General features: G+C 38.7%; 1 protein-coding gene and 1 non-coding gene across 7 annotated transcripts in view; one reads left to right on the top strand and one right to left on the bottom strand.

Annotated features, from left to right (window-relative positions):
- The window catches only part of WDR64 (WD repeat domain 64), a 146073-nt gene that overhangs the window by 59500 nt on the left and 62893 nt on the right, over positions 1 to 23680 (top strand). For all 6 annotated transcript variants that reach the window (XR_012380520.1, XM_073899919.1, XM_073899918.1 and 3 more), the window contains 2 exons: positions 5681 to 5820; positions 20179 to 20305. Coding sequence is in view for 5 of the 6 variants with exons in the window: in XM_073899919.1 (XP_073756020.1) it covers positions 5681 to 5820; positions 20179 to 20305 (267 nt within the window). In the remaining variant the exon portion in view is untranslated. The remainder of the gene's footprint in view (positions 1 to 5680; positions 5821 to 20178; positions 20306 to 23680) is intronic.
- LOC112828928 (U6 spliceosomal RNA) lies at positions 4335 to 4438 on the bottom strand. The gene has a single exon (XR_003209621.1). It is a non-coding gene; the product is annotated as a U6 spliceosomal RNA (small nuclear RNA).

Here is a 23680-nt window from a genome sequence, read left to right as displayed (position 1 = left end):
GATGATAAAGTCCATTTCAAGGGGGCAGCCCGGCCAACCACCTGGGGGCCTGAGGCTCAAGTTCTGGACATACTGGAGTAAGGTAAGACTTCTCAGCCTTTGCCAGAGAAAAGCAAAGGCAAGCAAGATACTGCATTATCAGAATTATTCAGTATGAGTCATGTAACTGATAAATCTGGAGTTTTTCTCATGACCTTTACAATTCCAGATTGCTCTCTATTCTCACTGTAGTAACCTCTCCCTCCCCAGCACACAATCATAAAACTTTGGAGTGGGAAGAAATCTTGGGAGATCAAAATTTTACAGATAAGGAAATTGAGGCCCAAGAAAAGAGAATGATTTGCTTCAGCTCATCATGTGACTAGTCAGCTGGTAGAACTGAGCTCCAGTCTGTCCTCCTTTCTCCCAGCCCCTGCTCTTCCCTGCTGGACCACCAGGACCACCGTAATCTGGTTCACACAGTCTCTCCCACCCTCTTCTCTCTGCACTGAGCCAGCTCATCTCATCAAGAGTGAGGCATTTGGATCCACTGACTCACCAGCTGAGATAAGAGCTTGCTAAAGGAAAGAAATCCTATCTTTATATGTGGCTTTATCTGAATCCTGGTTAATAAAAAGGAAGAGAGAAAAAAAAATGGAAAATAACAAAGGAACAAGGAATTAACCCCTAATGAACCATAATATATCATTTATAGTATTAAGTCCTACCTTCAGATTTGAATTATTTTCTGCAGATACTTCCTTTCCCTCTATATCTTTCATGCTTGTCTTAGTGCTACCACTAGATTACAAACTCTCCAGAGCAGGGCCCATGTTTCATACATCTGTGTATCAGTTCCTCTCTGTCTCCCCTAAACATTTTATAAAGTGTTGTTAGTGTTTCAAATGGCCCGGACTTAGAAGAAAAGAACAGAGTAGTCATAGTCAGCTCATACTCCAGGAACTGCTCAGATTATCCATGGATGACCGCATTTAGTCTCACAATAAGGTTATTACATAAATTCTGGTCATCCCCATTATATATACAGATAAGGAAACCCAGACACAGAAGGTGAGGTCACTTACTTAAAGCCATAAGGCTAGTGAGTGATAGAGCCAGGTTTCAAATCAGGGTAGACTTTCCCAAAATAAGTATTTTTTAAGCACTTCATGAGTCACTCTATTAGCCAACTCATTTACTTAACAAACATGTATTAAGCACTTGCTATTTGTCAAACACTGCTATAGATGAGAAATATAAGGCTCACCAGAAAATAAGTAAACAGGTATTTACACAAACAACTATAATTTAATAGAGCTCATGCTATAAACAAAATTTGAAGAAAACACCCTCAGAACGGGAAGAAGACTTAACTCCATCTGAGGCTGGGGACACTGATCGGGGGCAGCCTTAGGAAGGAAATGTTGGAACTAAGTCCAAAAAGGTATAAGTTTTGGTCTTCTGGGAAAAAAAAAAAAAACTTTCAATAGGGTCAGTGTCTAGATTTTTTTGTATCTTCAACATCTAGCAAAATGCCAAGTGTATAGTAATTTCTCGAGGTATTTTTCTTCTTGTTAATAAGGATAACATGGAAGTTTTAAATTTAAGAAAATATCCCACTTAAAAGAAAGGAAGAAACAAAGAAAGAAAATATCCCACTTACCCACTGACAATAGTACTTAAAATATCTTGGGTTCTGTCTTGGTCAGCTTAGGTTGCCATAACAAAATACCATAGGCTGGGTGGTTTAGACAACAGAAATTTATTTCTCACAGTTTTAGAGGTTGTAAGTCCAAGATCAAAGTGCCAGCATGGTCAATGTCTAGTGAGAGCTCTCTAGCTGGCCTGCAATGGCTGTTTTCTCGCTATATCCCCACAGGGAGAGAGAGCGAGCGAGCTCTCTGGTCTTTTCTTATAAGGACACTAATCCCATCATTAGGGCTCAACTCAAATAACTTCATTTAAATCTAATTATCTCCCAAAGGCCCCATTTCCAAATACCATCACATTAGGGGTCAAGGCTTCAACATATGAATTTTGGGGAAACAATTCTATCCATACCAGTTGCCGGAGAAATGGAAAGTAAGAGTCAGCTGTGCCCCGAGATTTTTCAGTCTGCCTTTACTAAGACTCCAGGCCCCAAGGACCTCTGGAATGAAAGAACTGGCCTTATTAAAGGAGTCACGTGAACATTTAACAAAGACTTGTTTTTGTTTGGATACGTGTTTTCACGGTCTTGTGCCACTGGCTAGCTAAACCTCTGAGCTAGGATTCAGCATCCCAAGATTGAAGTTATGGGAGTTCAATAAATATCTGAACTCCCACTGTGGGTTACACTCTTGAGGTAGTATAATAAAAAAGAAGTTCTGCTTTCAAGTGGATGGTACAGAAAATTGAATCATTAACTATAAAAGATGCCAGGGGTAAAGGACACATAGGCAGGGGCTCTTAGTTTTAAAGAATATGAAGACATTCTGAAATATTCTTGGAGGTACAGTCATGCTACGATTTGAAGAATGGTTTGGAATACTCAAAGGGGAGAAAGAAAAAGGTAAAGAAAATACTTTGTTCCCTTTTTTCATGAAACCAGACAAAATAATCAGAGAATTATGAAAACATCTGTGTCTATCACATTTCCCTGGGTTATGAATATCCAACTGGCAAGTCATCTAATTCTCCTGCATAACTGACTGGCTCTTGCAGTGTGTGTAAGTATATTTCCATAAAAAGTCCAATATATATCAGCAAATTCATCCTGTAGGCCACAAAATAATCAGGCTACCTGATTAACTATCATGGCCTCTTTGAATTTTAGATTTTATTAATACATAAATTGTAACTTTATAACTTAGGTTATATATAAATTATAACTTAGGCTATAATGCTATTATATAATCTTTTTTTCTTGGTGCCCTGAAGATCCTGGTTAACAAATAAGATGCTCAAGAATGCTCCATATATTCCTAATGTATACCATTTTCTTATATGTGATTCTGGACAAATCATATTTAAATCATTAAATTTAAAGTAAAGTAAATCATTTAATTAAAAATCACTTAATCTTAGGAGTGCCTGGGTAACTTAGTCGGTTGAGCCTCCAACTCTTGATTTCAGCTCAGGTCATGATCTTGGGGTCCTGGGATTGAGCCCCACGTTGGGCTCCTCACTCAGTGGGGAGTCCGCTTGAGATTCTTTCTCTCCCTCTCTCTGCCTCTCCCCCCGCTTACCTGTGTGCTCTCTTCTCTAAACAAATTAATAAATCTTTAAAAAAAAATTTAGGTTTAAGTTGCTTTTTTGAAAAAACAATTAGACTATGACTATGCATTAGTTCAGGTAATGCTAGCTACTGTAAGAAATAAACCTCAAAATGTGTAATGAATCAAACAAAATGGAAATGTATTTCTCCTTAGTCATGTTAAATCTAAATCAATTCCCTTAGTTTACTGGCTAAAAGTCGGTAATCTGACCACATCTAACAGCAAGGGACTCTGGGAAATGTAGTCTAGTTGTGCACCCAGTAAGACAATAAGGGTGTGGTGAACAACTAACCAGTCTTTACCACGAAACTGGATGTGTGTGTGTGTGTGTGTGCATATGATAATAAAATTTTATTAAATTTTAATTTTTACTATCACCAGAATTCTAATAGACCATGGGTAAAGGATATGATCGAACAATTCACAGGAGGAGATACAATTAGCAGATATACATGGGAGAAAATACTCAGCAGTATCAGCTGTCATGTAAATTAAATAAAAATAAAGTGTCATTTTAGACATTAATATAGCAAATATTTTAAATCATGATAATATCCATGTGCTTGCCAGAATTTGATGAAGCTGGTATAATCATATATAGTTGATGGCCTTGGCATTTGGTACAACCATTTTGGAAAGCAACCTAACAATAGGGGAATTTATCCTCAGTGTATATCTCCAAAAGAAGAAAAAAAAAACCACCTGAATAACTATTGCAGTGTTGTTGAATAAAATGAAAAACTAGAATTAGCAGGAACATTTATTGACAGACAAATGGTAGGAAATTTTGATGTAGCAACCAAAATGATAATTATGAAGGTGTGAGCCTGTGACCTTCCATAAATGCAAAAAAAAGATGGGCATGTATACTAATTATATTTTATTATTTTAGTTATATTGGATATATAAAATTTGTATTCTAAAAAAGGTACAAATTTCCAGTTAGAAGATGAGTAAGTTCTGGGCATGTAATAGACATGTGGTGACTACAGTTAACAGAATTGTATTTATAATTGAAAGTTATGAAGAGAGAAAATCTCATAAGTTCTCATGATAAGAAAAAAAGGTAACCCTGAGGTGATGCATGTGTTCTAGCCTAACTGAAGTAATCACTTTGCAATATACGCTTATCCTTGGGCAGGGGCCATGCTACCTCCTCTGTATCATTCCAATTTTAGTCTATATGCTGCCCAAGTGAGCACTATACTTTTTTTTAAAGATTTTATTTATTTATTCATGAGAGAAAGAGAGGGAGGCAGGGGGAGAGGGAGAAGCAGGCTCTCCATGGAGCAGGGAACCCAATGAGGCACTTGATCCCAGGACCCTGGGATCATGACCTGAGCCAAAGGCAGACACTTAACCTACTGAGCCAGCCAGGCGCCCCGCGAGCACTATACTTATATCAAATAATCATGTTGCACACCTTAAACTCACACAATCAATTATATCTCGATAAAGCTGGGAAAAAACAAAAGTGACTTGCCTTGCAAACCCCACATATAATAACAAAGTGACAAATCCGTTCTACAAAACTTTGATTTGGTCTGTCTCTGTCTCTGCTCAAAATAGCATGCTGTGACTTCTCAGTAAAAATACATTTTAAGAAACCTTGATTTTTTTGTATTTTGGCAATATTTATAATATATTTTTATTTATATATATATTTTTTAATTTTAATTTTAACTAAGATAAGTTAGTTACAGTGATTTTTTTGTTGAGAAATGGTTATCTAAATACCTACTGAAAATAATTCAAAGTATTTAATATGAGTGGAAAAGTGTTTTTCTTAACTCCGAAAAGAAAAAGTTTATTTGTAAGAAAGAGGGGGGGAAAAGTGAACAGGGATTACCTGTAGGGAGTGGAAGTACAGATTCTGAGGGGAAAGAAGACATTTTTGACAAAAATTATACCCTTCCATATTGTTTAAATCTTTTACCGTGTATTCGTGTGATTTTAACAATTAAAAAAATAGTACGTATGCTATGGTAGTAACTACATGTAAATTATATATGCTTATGGATATGTGCCCGAAGGGAAGATGGAGACAGTTGATTTGTTATAATGGTAGAGATTATGTGCAATTTTCCTCTTCCTCTGAAAGTGAAAACAAAAGAACAACTGTCTAAAATACTTTGGGAATTAAATAAAATATAAATAATACATTAATGTATGAATGAGTGGGAAAGTACTGAAACAAGAAAGGGACTGATAAAATATTTATAAGAATTCATATTTGTGTGTGTAAATACAATTATTTCCAAATAGCCTTGACAGGAGGAAGTGGTTCCAAAGCAAGTCAATCCTAGAGGGCATCCTGGAAGAAGCAGACTGTGATTTGATATTAGAAGGGTGGTAAGGATATGACTGAGTGAGAGGGACTCTTTAAATTTTGACCAGCTGTATCCCTGAGAAAACAAATAATCCCCCCATGCCGTCCCTTTCAGGAGATGATAAGGTGCTCCGGTTGTGGCACCCCAACATCAGCACCAAGCCGGTGGGGAAACTTGTGGGACACATGTTCAGCATCATGGAGATCGTAACAAATGAGAAAGATCAACACGTAATCAGCCTCTCCTCTGCAAAGGTAACAGAAAACATAAATGAAACCAACTGCATTTTCCCCTAAAATCAACTATTGGGAAATCTAGAACACATACAGTTTTTTGACTGAAATAGCTGTTATCACTGAGAAAAATATTGTCAGTGTGGAGAAGGAAATGATGAGCCACTGTTCCTGCTTGGTTTCTGCTGACGAGGGTGCATGGAAGAACTCGTCTGAAGACAGGCATTCAGGAAGGCAGTGCTGGGAAGGAGCCATTATGGCCCTCCCATGGCAGATGGGACATTTTGGGCAAAGACAGAAAGAGTGAGGCTTCTGTTATAGTGGTTGTCATTAAACAGTGTTTTAAATGTTCTAACCAATATACTCAAGAAAAACTGAGTTACGAATATTAGGTATGAAGAGACTGAATCATTGTATTTGCAAATAATGTGACTGTCTCCTTGAAAAATTCAAAAAGATCAGCTTAAATTTTTAAAATTGAAGTACAGTTGACACACAAAATCAGCTTGAAATTTCAAGAGCAGGTAAGTCAGTAAGGTGGCTCATGACAATAGCAATTTCTAAAAAAATAAATAAATTTCTACATAAGAGCAGTAACCACATCGGTTAAAGAGATAGCACTCACAAGAGCAAAAAATCTGAAATACCTAGAAATAATCTTAATAAGCAATATTCACTATTAATATTAAGGTAACTATGAAGTTTTTCTGAGGTACTTTTATTTAAAAGCATGAACAGAGGGATATACTGTGTTTCTGCATGCGACTATGGTATGATAAAAGGTATTCTCCATCAAATTAAGCTATTTTTAATGCTATTATTTTTTAATGCTATTCATGATTATTTAAGTATCAGTTTGCCAAGTTTAGTGTTAATGTAAAAATACTGCCATACAAGAATATCTCAGAAGCTGGAAAATATCATTATAAGCTGGCATTTATTTTCCCTCTCAGATACTAACACATATCCTAAAACTGCAATAAATAGAGCAGTAGTCGTTGCAGAACTAGTTAAGACACATCCATGAGAAAAGAGAAAAAGCAAGAATGAGTTCATGTATGTATGGGAGTTTGCATATAATAAAAGTAGGACTCCAAATCTGTGAGCAATGATAGTTTGTTCATTAAATGTTGGGAAAAGTGATTAACCATATAAGGAAAAAATATGTAATGAGATGATCATTTCATAATAAACCACAAAATACATCCCATATATGTTAAAGATCTTAAATGTAAAATATAAAAACATAGAAGTTCTGGAATTGTCCATAAGAAAATACAGGTGAATATTCATATAGCCTTTGAGTAATTCCTAAGCATCATACTGTGGCTAAAGGAAAAATAAATATGACTACATAAACATTCAAACTTTCTGTGAATTATAATAATAATTAACATTTATTGGGGCACCTGGGTGGCTCAGTCTGTTGAACATCTTTCTCTTGGTTTCGGCTCGGGTTGTGATCTCAGGGTCCTGGATCCTCACGCTCAGCTGGGTCCCAAGTCAGCTTGGGATTCTCCCCCTCTGCCCCTTCCCCCACTCATGCATGCACGTAAGCTCTCTAAAATAAATAATAATCTTTAAAAAAAATTACCATTTATCAAATGTTCACCAAGTGCCAGGCACTGTGGCCCATATTTTACATACTCAAACTCACTTGATGCTAATAACAACCCTATAAAATAATTATCACAGTTTTGCATATGTAAAGGCAAATGAGACCTAAGTAACCTGCATAAGGTCGCATAGCTACCTGGTGGCTAAATGTAGCATTCATCATCTCAAAGAAAGAAAGAAAGAAAGAAAGGGACGAAGGGAGGGAGGGAAGAAAGAAAGAATGGAAGGGAGGGAGGGAGGAAAGGAGGGAGGGAGGGAATGAGGAAAGGAGGGAATGAGGGGGAAGGAAGGAAGGAAAGAAAGAGAGAGAGAGAAAGAGAGAAAGAAAAGAAAGAAAAAAAGAAGAAAGAAAAAGAAAGAAAGAAAGAAAGAAAGAAAGAGAAAGAAAGAAAGAAAGAAAGAAAGAAAGAAAGAAAGAAAAGAAAGAAAGAAAAGAAAAGAAAGGAAAAGAAAAGAAAAGAAAAGAAAAGAAAAGAAAGAAGAAAGAAAGAAGAAAAAAGAAAAAAAAAGAAAAAAAAGAAAAGAATTTCTCCTTGTGATAAGAACCCTTAGGATCTTAGGATCTACTCTCTTCACAACTTCCCTACACACCACACATCAGTGTCAGCTACAGTCACCGTGCTGTATGTGACATCCCCAGTGGTTACTTATCTTGTACCTGGAAGTTTGTATCCTGTGACCCCGTTCCCCCAATTCCCCCTCCCCACCATTCAGTAAGTCACGATATATCCTTTCACATAATAGAAATACCATATTGACTTTCAACATTATATAGATGAACAATAATGTGAAAATATCTAAACAATATATTATTTGAAATATAGTGAAACAGTATGTAAGAAACTAAGCCACTTTATTTTTTTAAAGACTTATTTATTTGAGTGGAGGGAGGGGCAGAGGGAGAGGGAGAGAAAGAATCTCAAGCAGACTCCCCGCTGAGCGTGGAGTCCAATGTGGAGCTCGATCTCACAACCTGGAGATCATGACCTGAACCAAAATCAAGATTTGGATGCTTAACTGGCTGAGCCACTTTGATGCCCCCAAATTAACCCATTTTAAAGTATATCTTTGACTATCCTGTATTACCAGAGGAGATTAATAAGATGCTAGTGTTTACCTGGGTGCAAGACTGTGGATGAATTAAAAATTTTTTTTCTTTTTTGTTTTTTTTTCTTTTCTTTCTGTTCTTATCTATTTCTTACAGTAAATAAGCATTGCTTTTATAATAAGGAAACTATTTTTAATTTAATTAAGTTCCAAAGAAATTTTAACGGTACTAGAAAGACAGTGAAAGTTTTGAGGCACTAAAATTAAACCACGTTATGAATTGAGAACTGAAGACCCCTCTAGAGAAATTAAAGAAAACAAAGATATCTTTCTAGCAAACATTTAGGCCACTCATGCCCAGAAGTGAACAGACACAAGACATTAGCTTTCCAACTTCTTGTAAATGTAGCAGGTGTATTAACATGATGCCCATACAACCATCACAGCAATTCCAGTTGGCAAATTATTTATATCTTTCCACATGTTTTCCTCATGTGTCAAATGTAGTTTTGCCTCCAGGGTTGTTATAAAGATTAAATGAGCTCATCATTTATTTCTTGAGCATCTCTTATGTGACATGTGCTTCTGGGTTCCAGAGAAGGAACACCGAATGAGGCACTTGTCACAGGAAGTTTTCATTCTAGGGGAAGAGAGAGACAAACAAAGCAGCAGATAAAGTGGAAGACAGCAGGCTAAGTATTATAATGAACAGAAAACAAGATCATGTGCTGTGACTGCAAATCGCCTCTGAGGAGGTGAAATGAAAGCGGAAACCTGAATGACCCAAGTCCCAGGCCCCGCAAAGATCCAGGAAACGAGGAACTGAGGCAGAAAGAACAGCAAACTAGGCACATACATTTTTTGGCTGAAGCTATTAATAGTCATCCCTATTAGTATCATTAATTACAGCAAAAATAACAGAGGGTTTTACACATCTAACGTTCCTTCAAATTTCTTCATAAACTAGCTTTCATCACGTCAAGCTTTAATAAATTGCCGGCCAGTCACATGGCTACTACGCCTTTTGTGAAGCCCTTAAAGCAAATTTCATCCTTCCTCCTGGTTCTGCAGACCTTCCACCTGGATATTCCTTACGTCTGCAACTGCTAACCCTGTACTTCCAGTCACAGGGCTCAAGCATTTCACCACGGTACCACACCGCTGCTGTCCCCAAAGAGCTGACCAGCACTGACAGACCCCAGGAGAAAGAAAGACTTCCTTTCCTTTCCTTAATAAAACCAATGGGAACCATGGCTGGCAACTTTCTCAAGCACAGGTATAGATAGCAAAGGTTATTTTTCTTCTTTCTGCTGAGGAGAGAAATGTAACAGGCTTTGATGACTTCTAACAGATTGCAAATGGGTTAACAGTTGCATTTTTTTAAATTAATTAATTAATTTATTTATTTATTTTTAATTTTCACTCTGGAAGTGACATGAAGGAACCTGAGAAAGGGCACAGCTTCACTAGGCTGGGGGTGTGCCCTAGAGCAAGAAGCAGTGTCCTGAAACCAGGTGCCAGGTGAATAACGTCAGAGCAAGCCAGAGGGGTTGTCTGGCCTGCAGACTGGCTGGATGCCTTCCTGTTGATGACCATGTCTAAGATACTCTCCTAAGTGAAGGTGATGCTACTGTCTTGCTCCCAGGCAGTGTGGCTAAGAGAACAACCTCGAAAATTGGGCAAATCTAAGTTGAAGTCTGACTCTGACGGTTGCAGGTAGTGACCCTGGATGAGTTATTTGAGATCGCTGAGGAAGCTAACAGAGTACCTTCCTCCTAGGGTTGATGTGAGGATGAAAGTAGATTAGCAAGTGAGCACACAACACAGTGCCTGGTATGTAACCAGTCCTCAATAAACGTCAGCAGTTATCAGAAAAGCAGGTGCTCTCCACTCTGCAGAGTGGGGACAGGACTTGTGTTGATCTATCTGCGTTGGTACTGAACCTCCTTTGTGGCCACACAGGTGTAGATTATGGGTGTAGTCTGTGGCATGGGATAGGGGGAGGCTTTCCAAAACCCCATGCGTCCAATGCTACTCAGTTATTTATTTATTTATTTATTTATTTATTTATTTATTTATTTATTTATTTTTATATCTCTATCTCTCTATTTTTATTTAAATTCAAGTTAGCTAACATATGGTGTAGTACTGGTTTTCAGAAGTAGAATTTAGTGATTCATCATTTACATATAACACCGAGTGCTCATCCCAACAAGTGCCCTCCTTGATGCCCATCACCCATTTAGCCCACTCCCCCACCTCCCCTCCAACAACCCTGTTTGTTTTCTGTATTAAAGAGTCTCTTATAGTTTGCCACTCAGTCATTTATATTCGTCTCGTGCTGAGTACCTGTCCAGTCTACATGGCAGTTAAAGATAATCTCTACTCTCCCTAAGCCCCTGACACAACTCTGCACCCTCCACAAGCTACCTTGTCTTCTACTGAGCTGAGAATGTTGAGGTAGCTTCATTAACTTCCATATTTTCCACCTCAAAATATTTCTGTGTTTTTCTGTATTTTTTGCTACTTTCTTTTCTTTTCCTCCCTTCCAAGGACAAGCATTTCTCTTGCTTCCTAAGTCGAATCCCTGCTCTCGTTCTCCTAGTCGAATACTGCCCCATCCAGCATCTTCTTTCTTCAGCCAGTATCTCTTTTCTTGTTATGTCCAATGTCCCTATCTTCAAGGTTCCTTGAAGGACCATTTGGTTCTTATTTATCCTTTACAAAATTTCTGCTTATCTACAACTGAACTGATTTTCCTCTTCAATCTCCTTTTCCTGACTTCTGATCTTCCTCCAGCAGTTAATGATATCATTTGTTTCCCACTGAACCATGACCAACTTCAAAGTCACTTTTAAACCTTCTGCTTCCCCAATCCCATTCACTGGCCAGTCTCCAAGTGTCTGAAACATTTCTCATATCTGGCACATCATTCTTGTTCCCACATTATGACCTTAGTTCAGACCCGTTGACAGGCTCCCAGTTGAAGGAGACATATTAGAAGACACTATGGTCCTCCTACTTCAGTCTCTCTCATCTCCCCACCACCCAAATATTACACTGTCATGGTAATCATCCTCTTACCCACTTATAACCTTGTGAGTACCTTCTTACATATCTTCAAAGGCACCCCTAGTCTTATAAATCAAGTTCAAATTCTCTTTTCTAGGGTTTAAGGTTCTCCATGGTCAGGAACCAGATACCTTTTTAGTTTTGTTGCTACTTATTTGTCTTCAGATAGTCTAAACTTCACCCAGCTCTTCCCCAAAGTCTTCATGCTTTCCTGCCTTTGTCTGCAATCACTCTTGTTCCATACCCACCTATTCTAGCCATCCTTCAAATCTCAGTGAAATATCACATCCTCCATGAAGACTTCACCAAGAGAAAAATGGAGTTCGTCTCTCTTTGGTGAATAAGAAGTGTGGGTACTTGAAATAGACCAAGGGATAGGAAGAAAAGCTGACCCTTTAAAATATATTTCCTTTTAGTTGTAAAAATCAGAACCATTTTCTGGCTTTAGCTCTTTATGCTTTCTTTTCGTATGGGATTATTGAAACCAAATTCCAGTTGTTGTTGTTGTTGTTTTTTCTTCTTACTTTTTGGATAACTGGAAGCATCCATGATCGAAAGCCTGATTTTACTACTCCTAGCATTTTGCCATCTTCTGTCCTTGCTTCGCTGCTTGAGACATTCCATTTTGGGTAAACTGTGATTTGAAATACCCTCAAGAGTAAGAGTTACTTGTCTCAGATCTTTCCTCAGAATGACTGTTGGAAAAATTTCTGGGGAAGGTCAATATATGTTAGGAACCTTCAGCTAACAAAATGTAAGTGACAACTGTGAAGAAAAAGTACACACTAAGAGAAGAGGTGAGGGCATATGCTTTGGGATCCACACTCAACTTGAAGAGTCTGAAGCAAAAAAAGGTAAGCTTTTTGCTTATGTACAAGCCTTGTTTTCCTTCAGTCTGTAACCCCAGGACAGCTCACTGACCATCTTCAAAAGAAGACCCCAGGAGCACCTGGGTAGCTCAGTCGGTAAGCGACTGCCTTCAGCTCAGGTCATGATCTCAGGGTCCTGGGATCGAGCCCTGCATCGGGCTCCCTGCTCTGCGGGAAGCCTGCTTCTCCCTCTCCCACTCCCACTGCTTGTGTTCCCTCTCTTGCTGTCTCTTTCTCTGTCAAATAAATAAAATCTTAAAAAAAAAAAAAAAAAGAAGACCATGTTGATAGTTCTGAGCCATGGGAGCCGATGTGCCTACAAAGACATTGGGGAACCAGCCCCTACATGAAGTTTCCTTTTGTTTGTGGCTATCGTTCTCTAGTTATATAATCTAGGACACTTTGCTGTCATTGCACCTTTGCTTAGGTGAGCCATGATGTTTCTGAGTTTTGCCCTGTGGGACTATTTCCTCTTGTCCCCACCCCCATTCCCATCAGCTTTCAGGACCCTCAGACCCCTTGCACAAATACACACACACATTTGCATGTACACACATACATATCCACTACAGTCTACCTAAAGTAACTATCTGGATATATTGTTGACATTAACTTTCATGTCTTAGTAAATATAATTCTTGAAAAAGCCTGACATGGTTGTTTGGCTAGTAAACTGGTTGTATTTCAGAGCTATCCTACTAAGAACCCTGACTTCCTACAGTGTCAGTATGAATCAATATATGAGCCCCTGCTAAGTGCCTTAAATTGTAAGGCCCATCTTTTGATGTAATCTCTGCCCAAAAGGAATTAAAAATCTAGTTGAGTAAATAAGGCAAAATTGCCAGAAATCTCTGATGGCAAAACCTAGTAATGACAAAAACATCAAGTTCAGCTCTCCTAGAGAACTGAAGCTAATTATGAAAGCTGGTTTTGCAACTTGAAATCAAGAAGTAGTGAAATTGTAATCTCAAAAGGCAAGGTTGGTCTGGCAACCTAACAAAACTTAAAATTCTCACACCCTTTGACACAAAAATTCATCTAAGAATTTATCAAACAGGTATGTTTAGACTATTGGACAAAAATTACATATACAAGGGGTTCACTATTACTTTACTAAAAGAAAATAAAAGAAATAAGTCTAACTCTATCAGTTGGAGACTAATTAAAATAAATTATGGAGCATTCGTACAACAGAATACTATGCAGCCAATAAAAAGAATGAAGTAAATTTAAGTAGTTAAATGTGCCCTCACATAGATGTAAGCTCTTTCTATATGTGACCTCATTTAATGTTTGTGACAACTGCATGAGATAGGTTCTGGTATAATTTCCTTACAAATATAAAAACTAAGGCTAAGAGATGTTTAGTGATTTGCCCAAGGTCACAGAGCTAGTAAGTGGTGAAGGAGGATTTAACTGAGCTTGTCTGCCTCCAGAGGCAGTATTACCAACAGTGATTAACCTACAAAGTAGAAGCTGAGAGCCCATAAGGAGGGGGGAGGTGGGAGAAGGGGACTTTGGTTTTTGTACTGTTTGCAATTATCTACTAGACACATCTAATAACTTGGTAATTAAAAAGTTAATTTTTCAAAGGCATGCTGGCTGGCTTCATTTCATTTCTGTTTGCCAGTTATCACACAGGAAAAATGTGAGAACCAGGTAACAAAATTAACCATTTTAGTTTCGCATAGCAAAAATTTTTTTTCTTCTTGTTATTTGTAAGAGCTTAAAAAAATGCATTTTTGCCTTGAATTCCTACACAAGTGACATTGAATGCCTATCATTTGTACTGTGCTGTTTTTATACGTATCTATTTTAAAATATAGTATTTGTCTATAATACTACATCAACCCTCAAAAGAGTCATACTATTGGATATCTTCAGGCTCTTCCAGTGTAAAATCATGTAGCCCTAATTTGATTCATTTGGGGTCAAAAATCTAATTAACCTTTTGTAGTCACTGGGTAAAATTCAGAAGACTGGCAAAATCCCAGCTTCCCTTGACAAATCAGAAATGCTGAATTCCCCAGGTCCTTCTCTTTATCTAAATAATACTGCAATTCTTAAGATTCTGCCAATACAAGTTTTAGCCCACAGTGTTCAAACTTTCACTCAAATAACTCTTATAATGCATGATAATTATTTGTTGTTGTATCTACTCTCCCGACCACATGAAGGTCTGTTCAAGAACAGCTGTTAATGTGCTTCTGCTGAACTTTTGCTTCTGTAGCACCTAGCTCGGAGTTCCAGAATTATTTGCTGTATAAGGAATTATGCATGTCATGTTAGTTTTGCACCTTTTTATAATCCTTTTTTATGCATCTCAGGCCAACTCCTACACGTCAGATGTTTTGCTCTAGGTCACTCTATGATAAATATCCATCAAGAACAAAAAATCCTTTATTTATCCTTTTAAAAGGATTTTATTTATTTATTTGAGAGAGAGAGAGTACAGGGGCAGTGGGAGGCAGAGGGAGAGGGAATAGCAGACTCCCCACTGAGCAGGAAGCCCGATGTGGGACTCCGTCCCCAGGACCCTGAGATCATGACCTGAGCCAAAGGCAGATGCTTAACCGACTGAGCCGCCCAGGTGCTCCCAAAACAGAGCACTTTATTAATGCATTTGGATAATAGCAATTGGTACTGGGGCGCCTGGGTGGCTCAGTTGGTTAAGTGACTCCCTTTGGCTCAGGTCATGATCCTGGAGTCCCGGGATCGTGTCCCACATCGGGCTCCCTGCTCAGCAGGGAGTCTGCTTCTCCCTCTGACCCACTTCCCTTTCATGCTCTCTATCTCTCATTCTCTCTCTCAAATAAATAAATAAAATCTTTAAAAAAAATAGCAATTGGTACTGAGTTTGCAAGAAAAGCCAGGAAACCTGGTTGAATCAAAATGATCCTCACTCCTGGCACATATACATGTAGAGTTTTCAAACATTTTTACTTCATCATTATTTATTAATTATTTCTTACAAAGAAAGCTTCAGGGGAGGGCTTTCTATTGTCCTTGCCTTTGATATTTGGGGATTCGTAACTTTACCCTCAAGGTCTTGCAGCCTTGCAATTTTTCCCAATGTTAAAAAAAAAAAAATCTTTCCACCTAAATCCTGCATTCTCAATTTTTTTGGAAATCATTATTTTTCTGCTCCTAGGAGGTGAATATTTTTTGTAATTTCAGTGTTACACACATACGTAATATTTAATTTATAATTTACAAACACTCCATTGTGCAGCCAAAGCTTCCTTAGTGGAATCCACTTGTCCTCTCAGATTTTTTTGTTTTTATTTTTATTTATTTGACAGAGAGAGAGATAGCGAGAGAGGGAACACAAGCAGGGGGAGTGGGAGAGGGAGAAGCAGGCTTCCCGCAGAGCAGGGATCCCAACGTGGGGCTTGATCCCAGGACCCTGGGATCATGACCTGAGCCGAAGGCAGACGCTTAATGACTGAGCCACCCAGGCGCCCCTCAGATTTTCTTTCTATAGCAACTCCATCTCTCGGAAACGTTGGGCCTTTCCTAATCCCCGCCAGGCCTGACCTGGCTCCGCTCTGTCTCTCAGGCTTTGAAGCACTAATACAGACCGCGGGAACACTGTCAACCCCTGAGGGAGATGAGTAGGGAAGAGGACTGGGATCAGCATAGCCTAATTAATATCCCTACTCCTCTTTCCTCCAAAGTAACTAACGTATTAAGACCACCTAAAAACAGAGTCAGTAAATTATGTTTGCTGATGTTGTCCCATTTATTAATTGATTTATCCAGTTACAGTGTGAGTTCTGACTGTCTATGCAGTGCTGCACCTCTGTAAATTCCTACAAGGTCCTGGACCAAGACAGAGAATAAGCAAGCGAGCAGACCTGAACCCAGCTAAATAACCATCCTAACTCAAGAGAACACATAAGACACCAGGGAAACAAATAGCATGTGGTTCCTCTCTCAAGCCAGTTATAGTTTAGTAGAGAAGGCCCCTTAGCAAATCATCGTATAACAGTTGCTAATTGCTATTCATGTAGACAGGTATTATGGGCATCTACAGGGAGGATATCTAAATTAGAAGGGTGACCAATGGAAGTTGTCCAAAGAAGATGAGTTTTTGAATTAAAAATAGAGCTACCCTATGACCCAGCATTTGCCCTACTGGGTATTTACCCCAAAGACACAGATGTAGTGAAAAGAAGGGCCACATGCACCCCGATGTTCATAGCAGCAATGTCCGCAATAGCCAAACTATGGAAAGAGCCAAGATGTCCTTCAACAGATGAATGGATAAAGATGTGGTCCATATATACAATGGAATATTACTCAGTCATCAGAAAGGATGAATACCCAACTTTTACATTAACATGATTGGGACTGGAGGAGATTATGCTAAGTGAAATAAGTCAAGCAGATAAAGTTAATTATCATATGGTTTCACTTATTTGTGGAACATAAGGAAGAGACTACGGGCTCTGAGAAACAAATTGAGGGTTTTAGAGGGGAGGAGGGTGGGGGGATGGGTTAGCCCAGTGATGGTTATTAAGGAGGGCATGTTCTGCATAGAGCACTGGGTGTTATATGAAAACAATGAATTGTGGATCACTACATCAAAAACTAATGATGTATTGTATGGCGACTAACATAACATAATAAAATTAAATTAAAAAAATAAAAATAAAAGAATTTTAAAAAAGAAAAAAAGATGAGTTTTTGGATTTTTTCAACTTGGAACAAGTACTATGTTTTTATACCATTAGTGCATATATAGGTGTCTTATTTTGTATAGTCTTATTTTGTATGTATGTACATACATTTGTATGTATGTATAAGACTATTTGTATAGTCTTATTTTGCATATTTCAATGTTCTCTATGAATAAATCCTACTGAAGTTTCTTTCCCCCCCCAAGTACGATATTTTTGAGTTTTATCCACGTTATTACATATAACTCTCGTTCATTTATTTTAACTGATGCACAGGATTCTGTTGAATGTGCATTACATACGTATCCAACTTGACCAATGAACATTGGACTTGTTTCTACCCTTTGTGGCTTTGTGATTCTGGCTTTGGTTGAACAGAGATTTTTAATTATAATTTAGTTAAATGTATCAATCTTTTATGGCTCATGCTTTTTGTGCTTATTGAAGAAATCTTTTTCAACTCAAGTTCATAAAGATGTCCTCCTCTAAGTTTTTCTAAAAATTATAGTTTCTTTCACACATGTCTCTATGTTTCCTCTTCCATATCTGTAACCTTCCCCCACCTGGAGCCTTGGGCTACAGTCTAGAAATAGGTCTAGTTCCTGAGCCAGAAGTGGTCTTGGTTTAGTTCCTGGTCAAAGGCAGTGTCCTTCTCACTCACTGGTCTCACAGCTTTCTAAACACTGTGCCTCCAGATGAAAGCAAATCTATAGCTGCTCAGTCTCACTGTTCTGAACTAGAGAGCTACTCCAGGCTCTTCCATAGAACGCTAGGTGCCTCTGGTCCCATCTGCCTGGGGCGGCTCTCCAGCTGCCTTTGCCCAGTCAGATCCTGGGCACACACCTCTGATGTAGCCCCTCCTTCACGTTATGCGTCTCTCTTGCTTGGATCTATAGAGATATGTGTCTTGCTTTGAAGGCTTGCTGCTTCTTTCTGCTTTCTCTTTTTTATATATTCTTTACTATTTCTCTGTGTTTGGAGAAGAAATGGCACATCAAGGCATAAACCTTAATTCTCCTTATGACAGATTTGAGGAAAGAGTAGCAGTTAACTGCACAGGGAGGGATGTTGAAAGGAAATTGTAGATGATAGGGAGGGTAGGTGGCATGCACAGAGACCAGAATGAGATGGAGGGTTTTAGAAATGGGGAGCAGTTTGGTGTGACAGTGACAGAGATGATACATGGGACCCCAGGACAGGGGCAGCAGGATCAGCCAGCCCAACAGTCACCCCTAAAATCACACAAAACACCTAAAGCACAAAACACTGAAGAAGAGAGAAATAGGAAAAAAGAAAATAGTACTACTCTACAGAAAACATTACAGATTTTAAAAACCTGCTCGCATCAATTCAGTGAAGAACAGAGTGCTGGTATTGTATGTATGTCTGCTCCAGAAACAAGAAATCTGAGGTTCCAGGAATTTAAGTGATGTGCTAGAACTGAAACTCAAATCCTCTTCTGTCCCATCCCTCATTCTTTCCAGCAACCACAATTCAGAGCATATACATACACCAAAAAGCCTGCCAACCCTGAATGCATCTCAGCCAAAGCAATACAGTCAGAAACAATTTGAATAGAGATAAATTTCTTTGGCACTCCTTGATTCTACTTTCAGGTTCTTCTCCTACTTGTCTCTCATTCTGGATTCTGAACCTAAATTCATAAATAGTCCGTTATACTTGCTTACCCTGTGATACAAAAGACTGATAAGGTTCAATATTTTAGCTACTACCCCAAATTTGCATTTTTACTAGAACAAAGGAAGTAACTTCCAACTGTACAGGTTCTGAGTAATACTAGCCTACCGAGGATCTGCATTTGAGGCCAAACTCCTTACCAGTGTTCCCTAAATCACATGACTTAGACATGTTTATGCTCCTACATATAAGAATCAAACTGCTTTTGCAACAGTGAGGTTTTGAACTCAATTACAAGTGTCTCAAGAAGTCAGGATCTCCCTGTTAACAAAACTACTTAAAGTTTTATATCTAGTTCTACAGTGATCACTCAATTACTCAAAAAATATTCCAATTTAATAGGCTAATAATGACAATTACAAAGTGAAAATATTATTTAAGGATGCATGCTAGAAAACGTCACCTTGATCAAATCACACTTCTTTCTGAAATTCAATCACACTACAACTTGCTTACAAAAACAGAATAATGAAGAAGACTAAAATGGACCAGTTATTTCAAGTGGCAAAGAGTATACTTGACCTACTTCTGCTGAATTTGTACTTTATTTTTCTTTCTATTCTCTTGTAATAACCCAAGCTCTATTTAAGTAATTACATAGTTCTTTCCTTTTTCAAAGGAGAGCTTAAATAACCTAGTTCCCCACACTCTTACCATAGCTAACCCATCCCTAAAAACTGCTTTCTGTAATTCTTACATCCCTGGGCAAGAGGAGGGGGAAGCTCTTAGAAACCTCATTTAGTAAGATGCTCCATCTTTTTATTTTTTAAAAAAGATTATTTATTTATTTATTTTATTTATAGAAAGAACACAATTGGGGGGAGGGGCAGAGGGAGAGGGAGAGAGAGAATCTCAAGCAGGCTCCACGCTGAGCACAGAGCCCGATGCAGGGCTTGATCTCACAACCTTGAGATCATGACCTGAGCCGAAATCAAGAGTTGGGTGCTCAACCAGTTGAGCCACCCAGTCCCCCCGATGTTCTATCTTCTTAAGTCATAAAAGAACAATCTGAAACCCTCCACTTAAAACATGTCTTCTCTCTAATTTCCAATCCATAGTGTAGAGAGAAATGTGGCTTCATTTGAACTCTAAGTCATGATCAGTCCTCCAAATTTTTAAAGAATAATAAATACTGTATTTCTCTGTAGTGATAGAAAAATCCAGTTCCTTTAAGCAAATCTGTAATCACTGCTGCTATTTTTCTTTGATATTTAACAAACAATAATTGAACCAAGACCAAATCGGAGTTTAGCAAATGTGTGCTCATCACATAAATCCTACTTGCCGCAAGTTGTTAAGAGCATACCGTGGACTTTGAAAATGCTTCACCTAAATAAATTTGAGTGGGGAATGCAAGATGTAAAAGTGGTGAACTGTGTCCCTTTTTCTCCCAGGTTTTCAGGGTGTGGGATATACAGACTCTTTCACTATTACAAGTCTTCCATGACAGCCATGGAGGACCAGGAGACATGCAGATTTATTCTATGGTTTACGATTCCAATCATGGCATGCTTATTACAGGTAAGTGTACCCAAGTAATGGCAGAAAAAACTCATATCTTAACTTTTAGCCTTTTTCTTATGTTCAATTAGCCAACATACAGTAAATCATTTATTTTTGATGTAGTGTTCAACAACTCATTAGTTGCGTATAACACCCAGTGCTCATCCCAACATGTGCCCTCCTTAATACCCATCACCCGGCTACATCATCCCCCACCCCCTCCATTCTGTAACCCTCAGTTTGTTTCCCGGAGTCCAGACTCTGTCATGGTGTGTCTCCCTCTCTGATTTTTTTCCCATTCAGTTTTCCCTCCCTTCCCCTGTGGTCCTCTGCACTATTCCTTATGTTCCACATATGAGTGAAGCCATATGATAATTGACTTTCTCCGCCTGACTTACTTCACTTAGCATAATCTCCTCCAGTTCCAACTATGTCGATGCAAATGATGGGTATTCATCCTTTCTGATGGCTGAGTAATATTCCATTGTATATATAAACCACATCTTTTTCCATTCGTCTGTTGAAGGGCATCTCGGCTCCTTCCACAGTTTGGCTATTGTGGACATTGCTGCTATGAACATTGGGGTGCATGTGTCCCTTCTTTTCATTACATCTGTATCTCTAGGGTAAATACCTAGTAGTGAAATTGCTGGGTCATAGGGTAGCTCTATTTTTAACGTCTTGAGGACCCTCCATACTGTTTTCCAGAGTGGACTTTTAGCCTTTTTTTAACTAGCACTTGAGCACTAACTAGAAGAAAAACAAAAGTAGAAGGGGAAGGTGTTAACTGTGATTCATCAGAGTAGATATTTAATTCAGTTCCATTCCTTCCTGCCTTTCCATGGCCAGGTCGATATAATATGTAACTGCACTTCCTTGAAAAAACAGGTCAGTGCTCTAAGTTCTTGAGCCTAGAAAGATAGCCTTGGGTAAAGCAGGAAGTGGCATGTGATGTGTTGCTGCATAAAAGGCAAAGCCAGCTCCGTTTTGACTCTTGGGAGCTGGAATGTGAACCATCTTCGAGTGACTACACCAGCATCAATGCCCCCATTCTTCAGGGAGGCAATTTGGCCCCATGCATTCTGGTACTGAGACAGAGGTGCTGACCTTCCCACCTGCCTTTGCGTCTACACAATAAAGTGGAGAGAGAATAGTGTCCTAAATGACAGTTCCGTAGTGCTGATGCCAACAGATGTGTTGCTTCCTTTACTTGTTGCCTCTTAAAAGCACGCTTCCTAAAGACACAAAACATTCTGCTAGGCGTTTAGGTTAAATGCTGTTCACATGCATGCCTTCAGGCTTTAGAAGAAAAATGAACAACATTAACAACACTTCTTCCTTCTGGAACACCAACCCAGAATGCATTATCTAAGCATTTTCCCACTGACCACCTGTTCTGAGTTCCTGTGGGATTAATTAGGGCAGGGAAATAGTTGGTGCTATCTCGGCTGGTGGAGAATATAATTATTTTTAACTCTGTTTTTTTTTTTTCTGGATTAGGAGTGAACTAGCACTTCATGCTTGATAAGATGATTTTACATCTTGTAAAACAGAACTTAATTCTAAGTGTAAGCACTCCTCTTCTATATTAGCTCCTCCAAAAATAACATGTTAATAACTGCAAGTATATTTTCTCCTAATACCCCCACTTGCATGTTTGATTAGTGGGTTCAGCATTTCCAACCCAGTTATCACCAGAGTAACTAAGGACTCAAGTATCAAGACAAAAGAAGAAGAAGGAAAAGGAGCAGGAGGAAAATCAAGATTGCTTCCCAATTTTGTGTAATTCTGATAGTACTTTGCTTACAAAAATATACAGCTCTGTATATCGCTTACATTGACTGCAACCATCAGTTTGACATCAGAATTACATGAAGCTTATCTCCCAGACTTTACTTCATGCTTTGATTCCAAAGAAGCCACCATAGTAATCTTCTAAACCCTGATGACAGCAGCATCACATTCTGGAAATGTTTTGTAGAATATACTGTTGTTACTGTCACTGTTGTTTGTATTATTCCTCTATTACAACTCCTTTTTGTAAAGTTCTTTTACAAAGTGCTTTAATGTACTTTATTTCGTTTGACCTGCACAACCACCACAGGAGGTAGGAATTATTACTTATCCTATTTTATAAATGACACACTAAATATTAAACAGTTCAACTGACTAGGAGGAAAACACCAGGTTTGGGGCACCTGGGTGGCTCAGTCAGTTAAGCATCCAACTCTTGATTTTGGCTCAAGTCATGATCTTGGTCGTGAGATCAAGCCCCAGGTCGAGCTCTGTGCACAGTGCGGCGTCTACTTTAATTCTCTCTCCCTTTGCCCCTCCCCACCCCCCACCCCTCCACTTCCCCACCGCCTGCTCACATGCTCGAGCTCTCTCTCTCTCTCTCTCTCTCTCTCTCTCTGTCTCATAAAACAACAACAACAAAAACCCACCAGGTTAAAAGGTAGAGCTGGGTTTCAATCCCAAAGCATCTGGCTTCTGAAACCACATTCCTTCTCTGTAACTTCATTGTTTCCACAGCAGTAGTATAATTCTCTGAAAACACAGAGGATTACCACTGGTTCACAAGCATATCTAGCTTTGTTGGTGTCAGTTCTGAATAAAGCTAGTCACAATATAATGTTAAAGGATCTACCAGGAAGTTCCGAGTGTTGGCTATCTGGCTACCATATTCCTGTCATATTTCTTTGTTAGAATATTTGAACAGAGAAACATTTTTTTAAATTTTATTATGTTATGTTAGTCATCATACATTACATCATTAGTTTTTGATGTAGTGTTCCATGATTCATTGCTCGCATATAACACCCAGTGCTCTATTCAATACGTGCCCTCCTTAATACCCATCACTGAGCTAACCCATCCCCCACCCCCCTCCCCTCTAAAACCCTCAGTTTGTTTCTCAGAGTCCATAGTCTCTCATGGTTCATCTCCCCCTCCAATTCCCTTCTTTCATTTTTCCCTTCCTACTATCTTCTTCTTTTTTTTTTTTTAACATATAATGTATTATTTGTTTCAGAGGTACAGGTCTGTGATTCATCAGTCTTAACACAATTCACAGTGCTCACCATAGCACATACCCTCCCCGATGTCCATCACCCAGCCACCCCATCCCTCCTACCTCCCACCACTCCAGCAACCCTCAGTTTGTTTCCTATGATTAAGAGTCTCTTATGGTTTGTCTCCCTCTCTGGTTTCATCTTGTTTCATTTTTTCCTCCCTTCCCCTATGATTCTCTGTCTCGTTTCTCAAATTCCTCATATCTGTGAGGTCATATGATACTTGTCTTTCTCTGATTGACTTATTTCGCTTAGCATAGTACCCTCTAGTTCTATCCACATCATTGCAAATGGCAAGATTTCATTTTTTGATGGCTGCATA

This window comes from Callorhinus ursinus, unplaced genomic scaffold, assembly GCF_003265705.2.
Source record: "Callorhinus ursinus isolate GAN/ISIS: 27379988/994484 unplaced genomic scaffold, GSC_fseal_2.0 scaffold13, whole genome shotgun sequence".
Lineage (NCBI taxonomy): Eukaryota > Metazoa > Chordata > Mammalia > Carnivora > Otariidae > Callorhinus > Callorhinus ursinus.
This window is presented reverse-complemented; position numbering and strand designations above follow the sequence as displayed.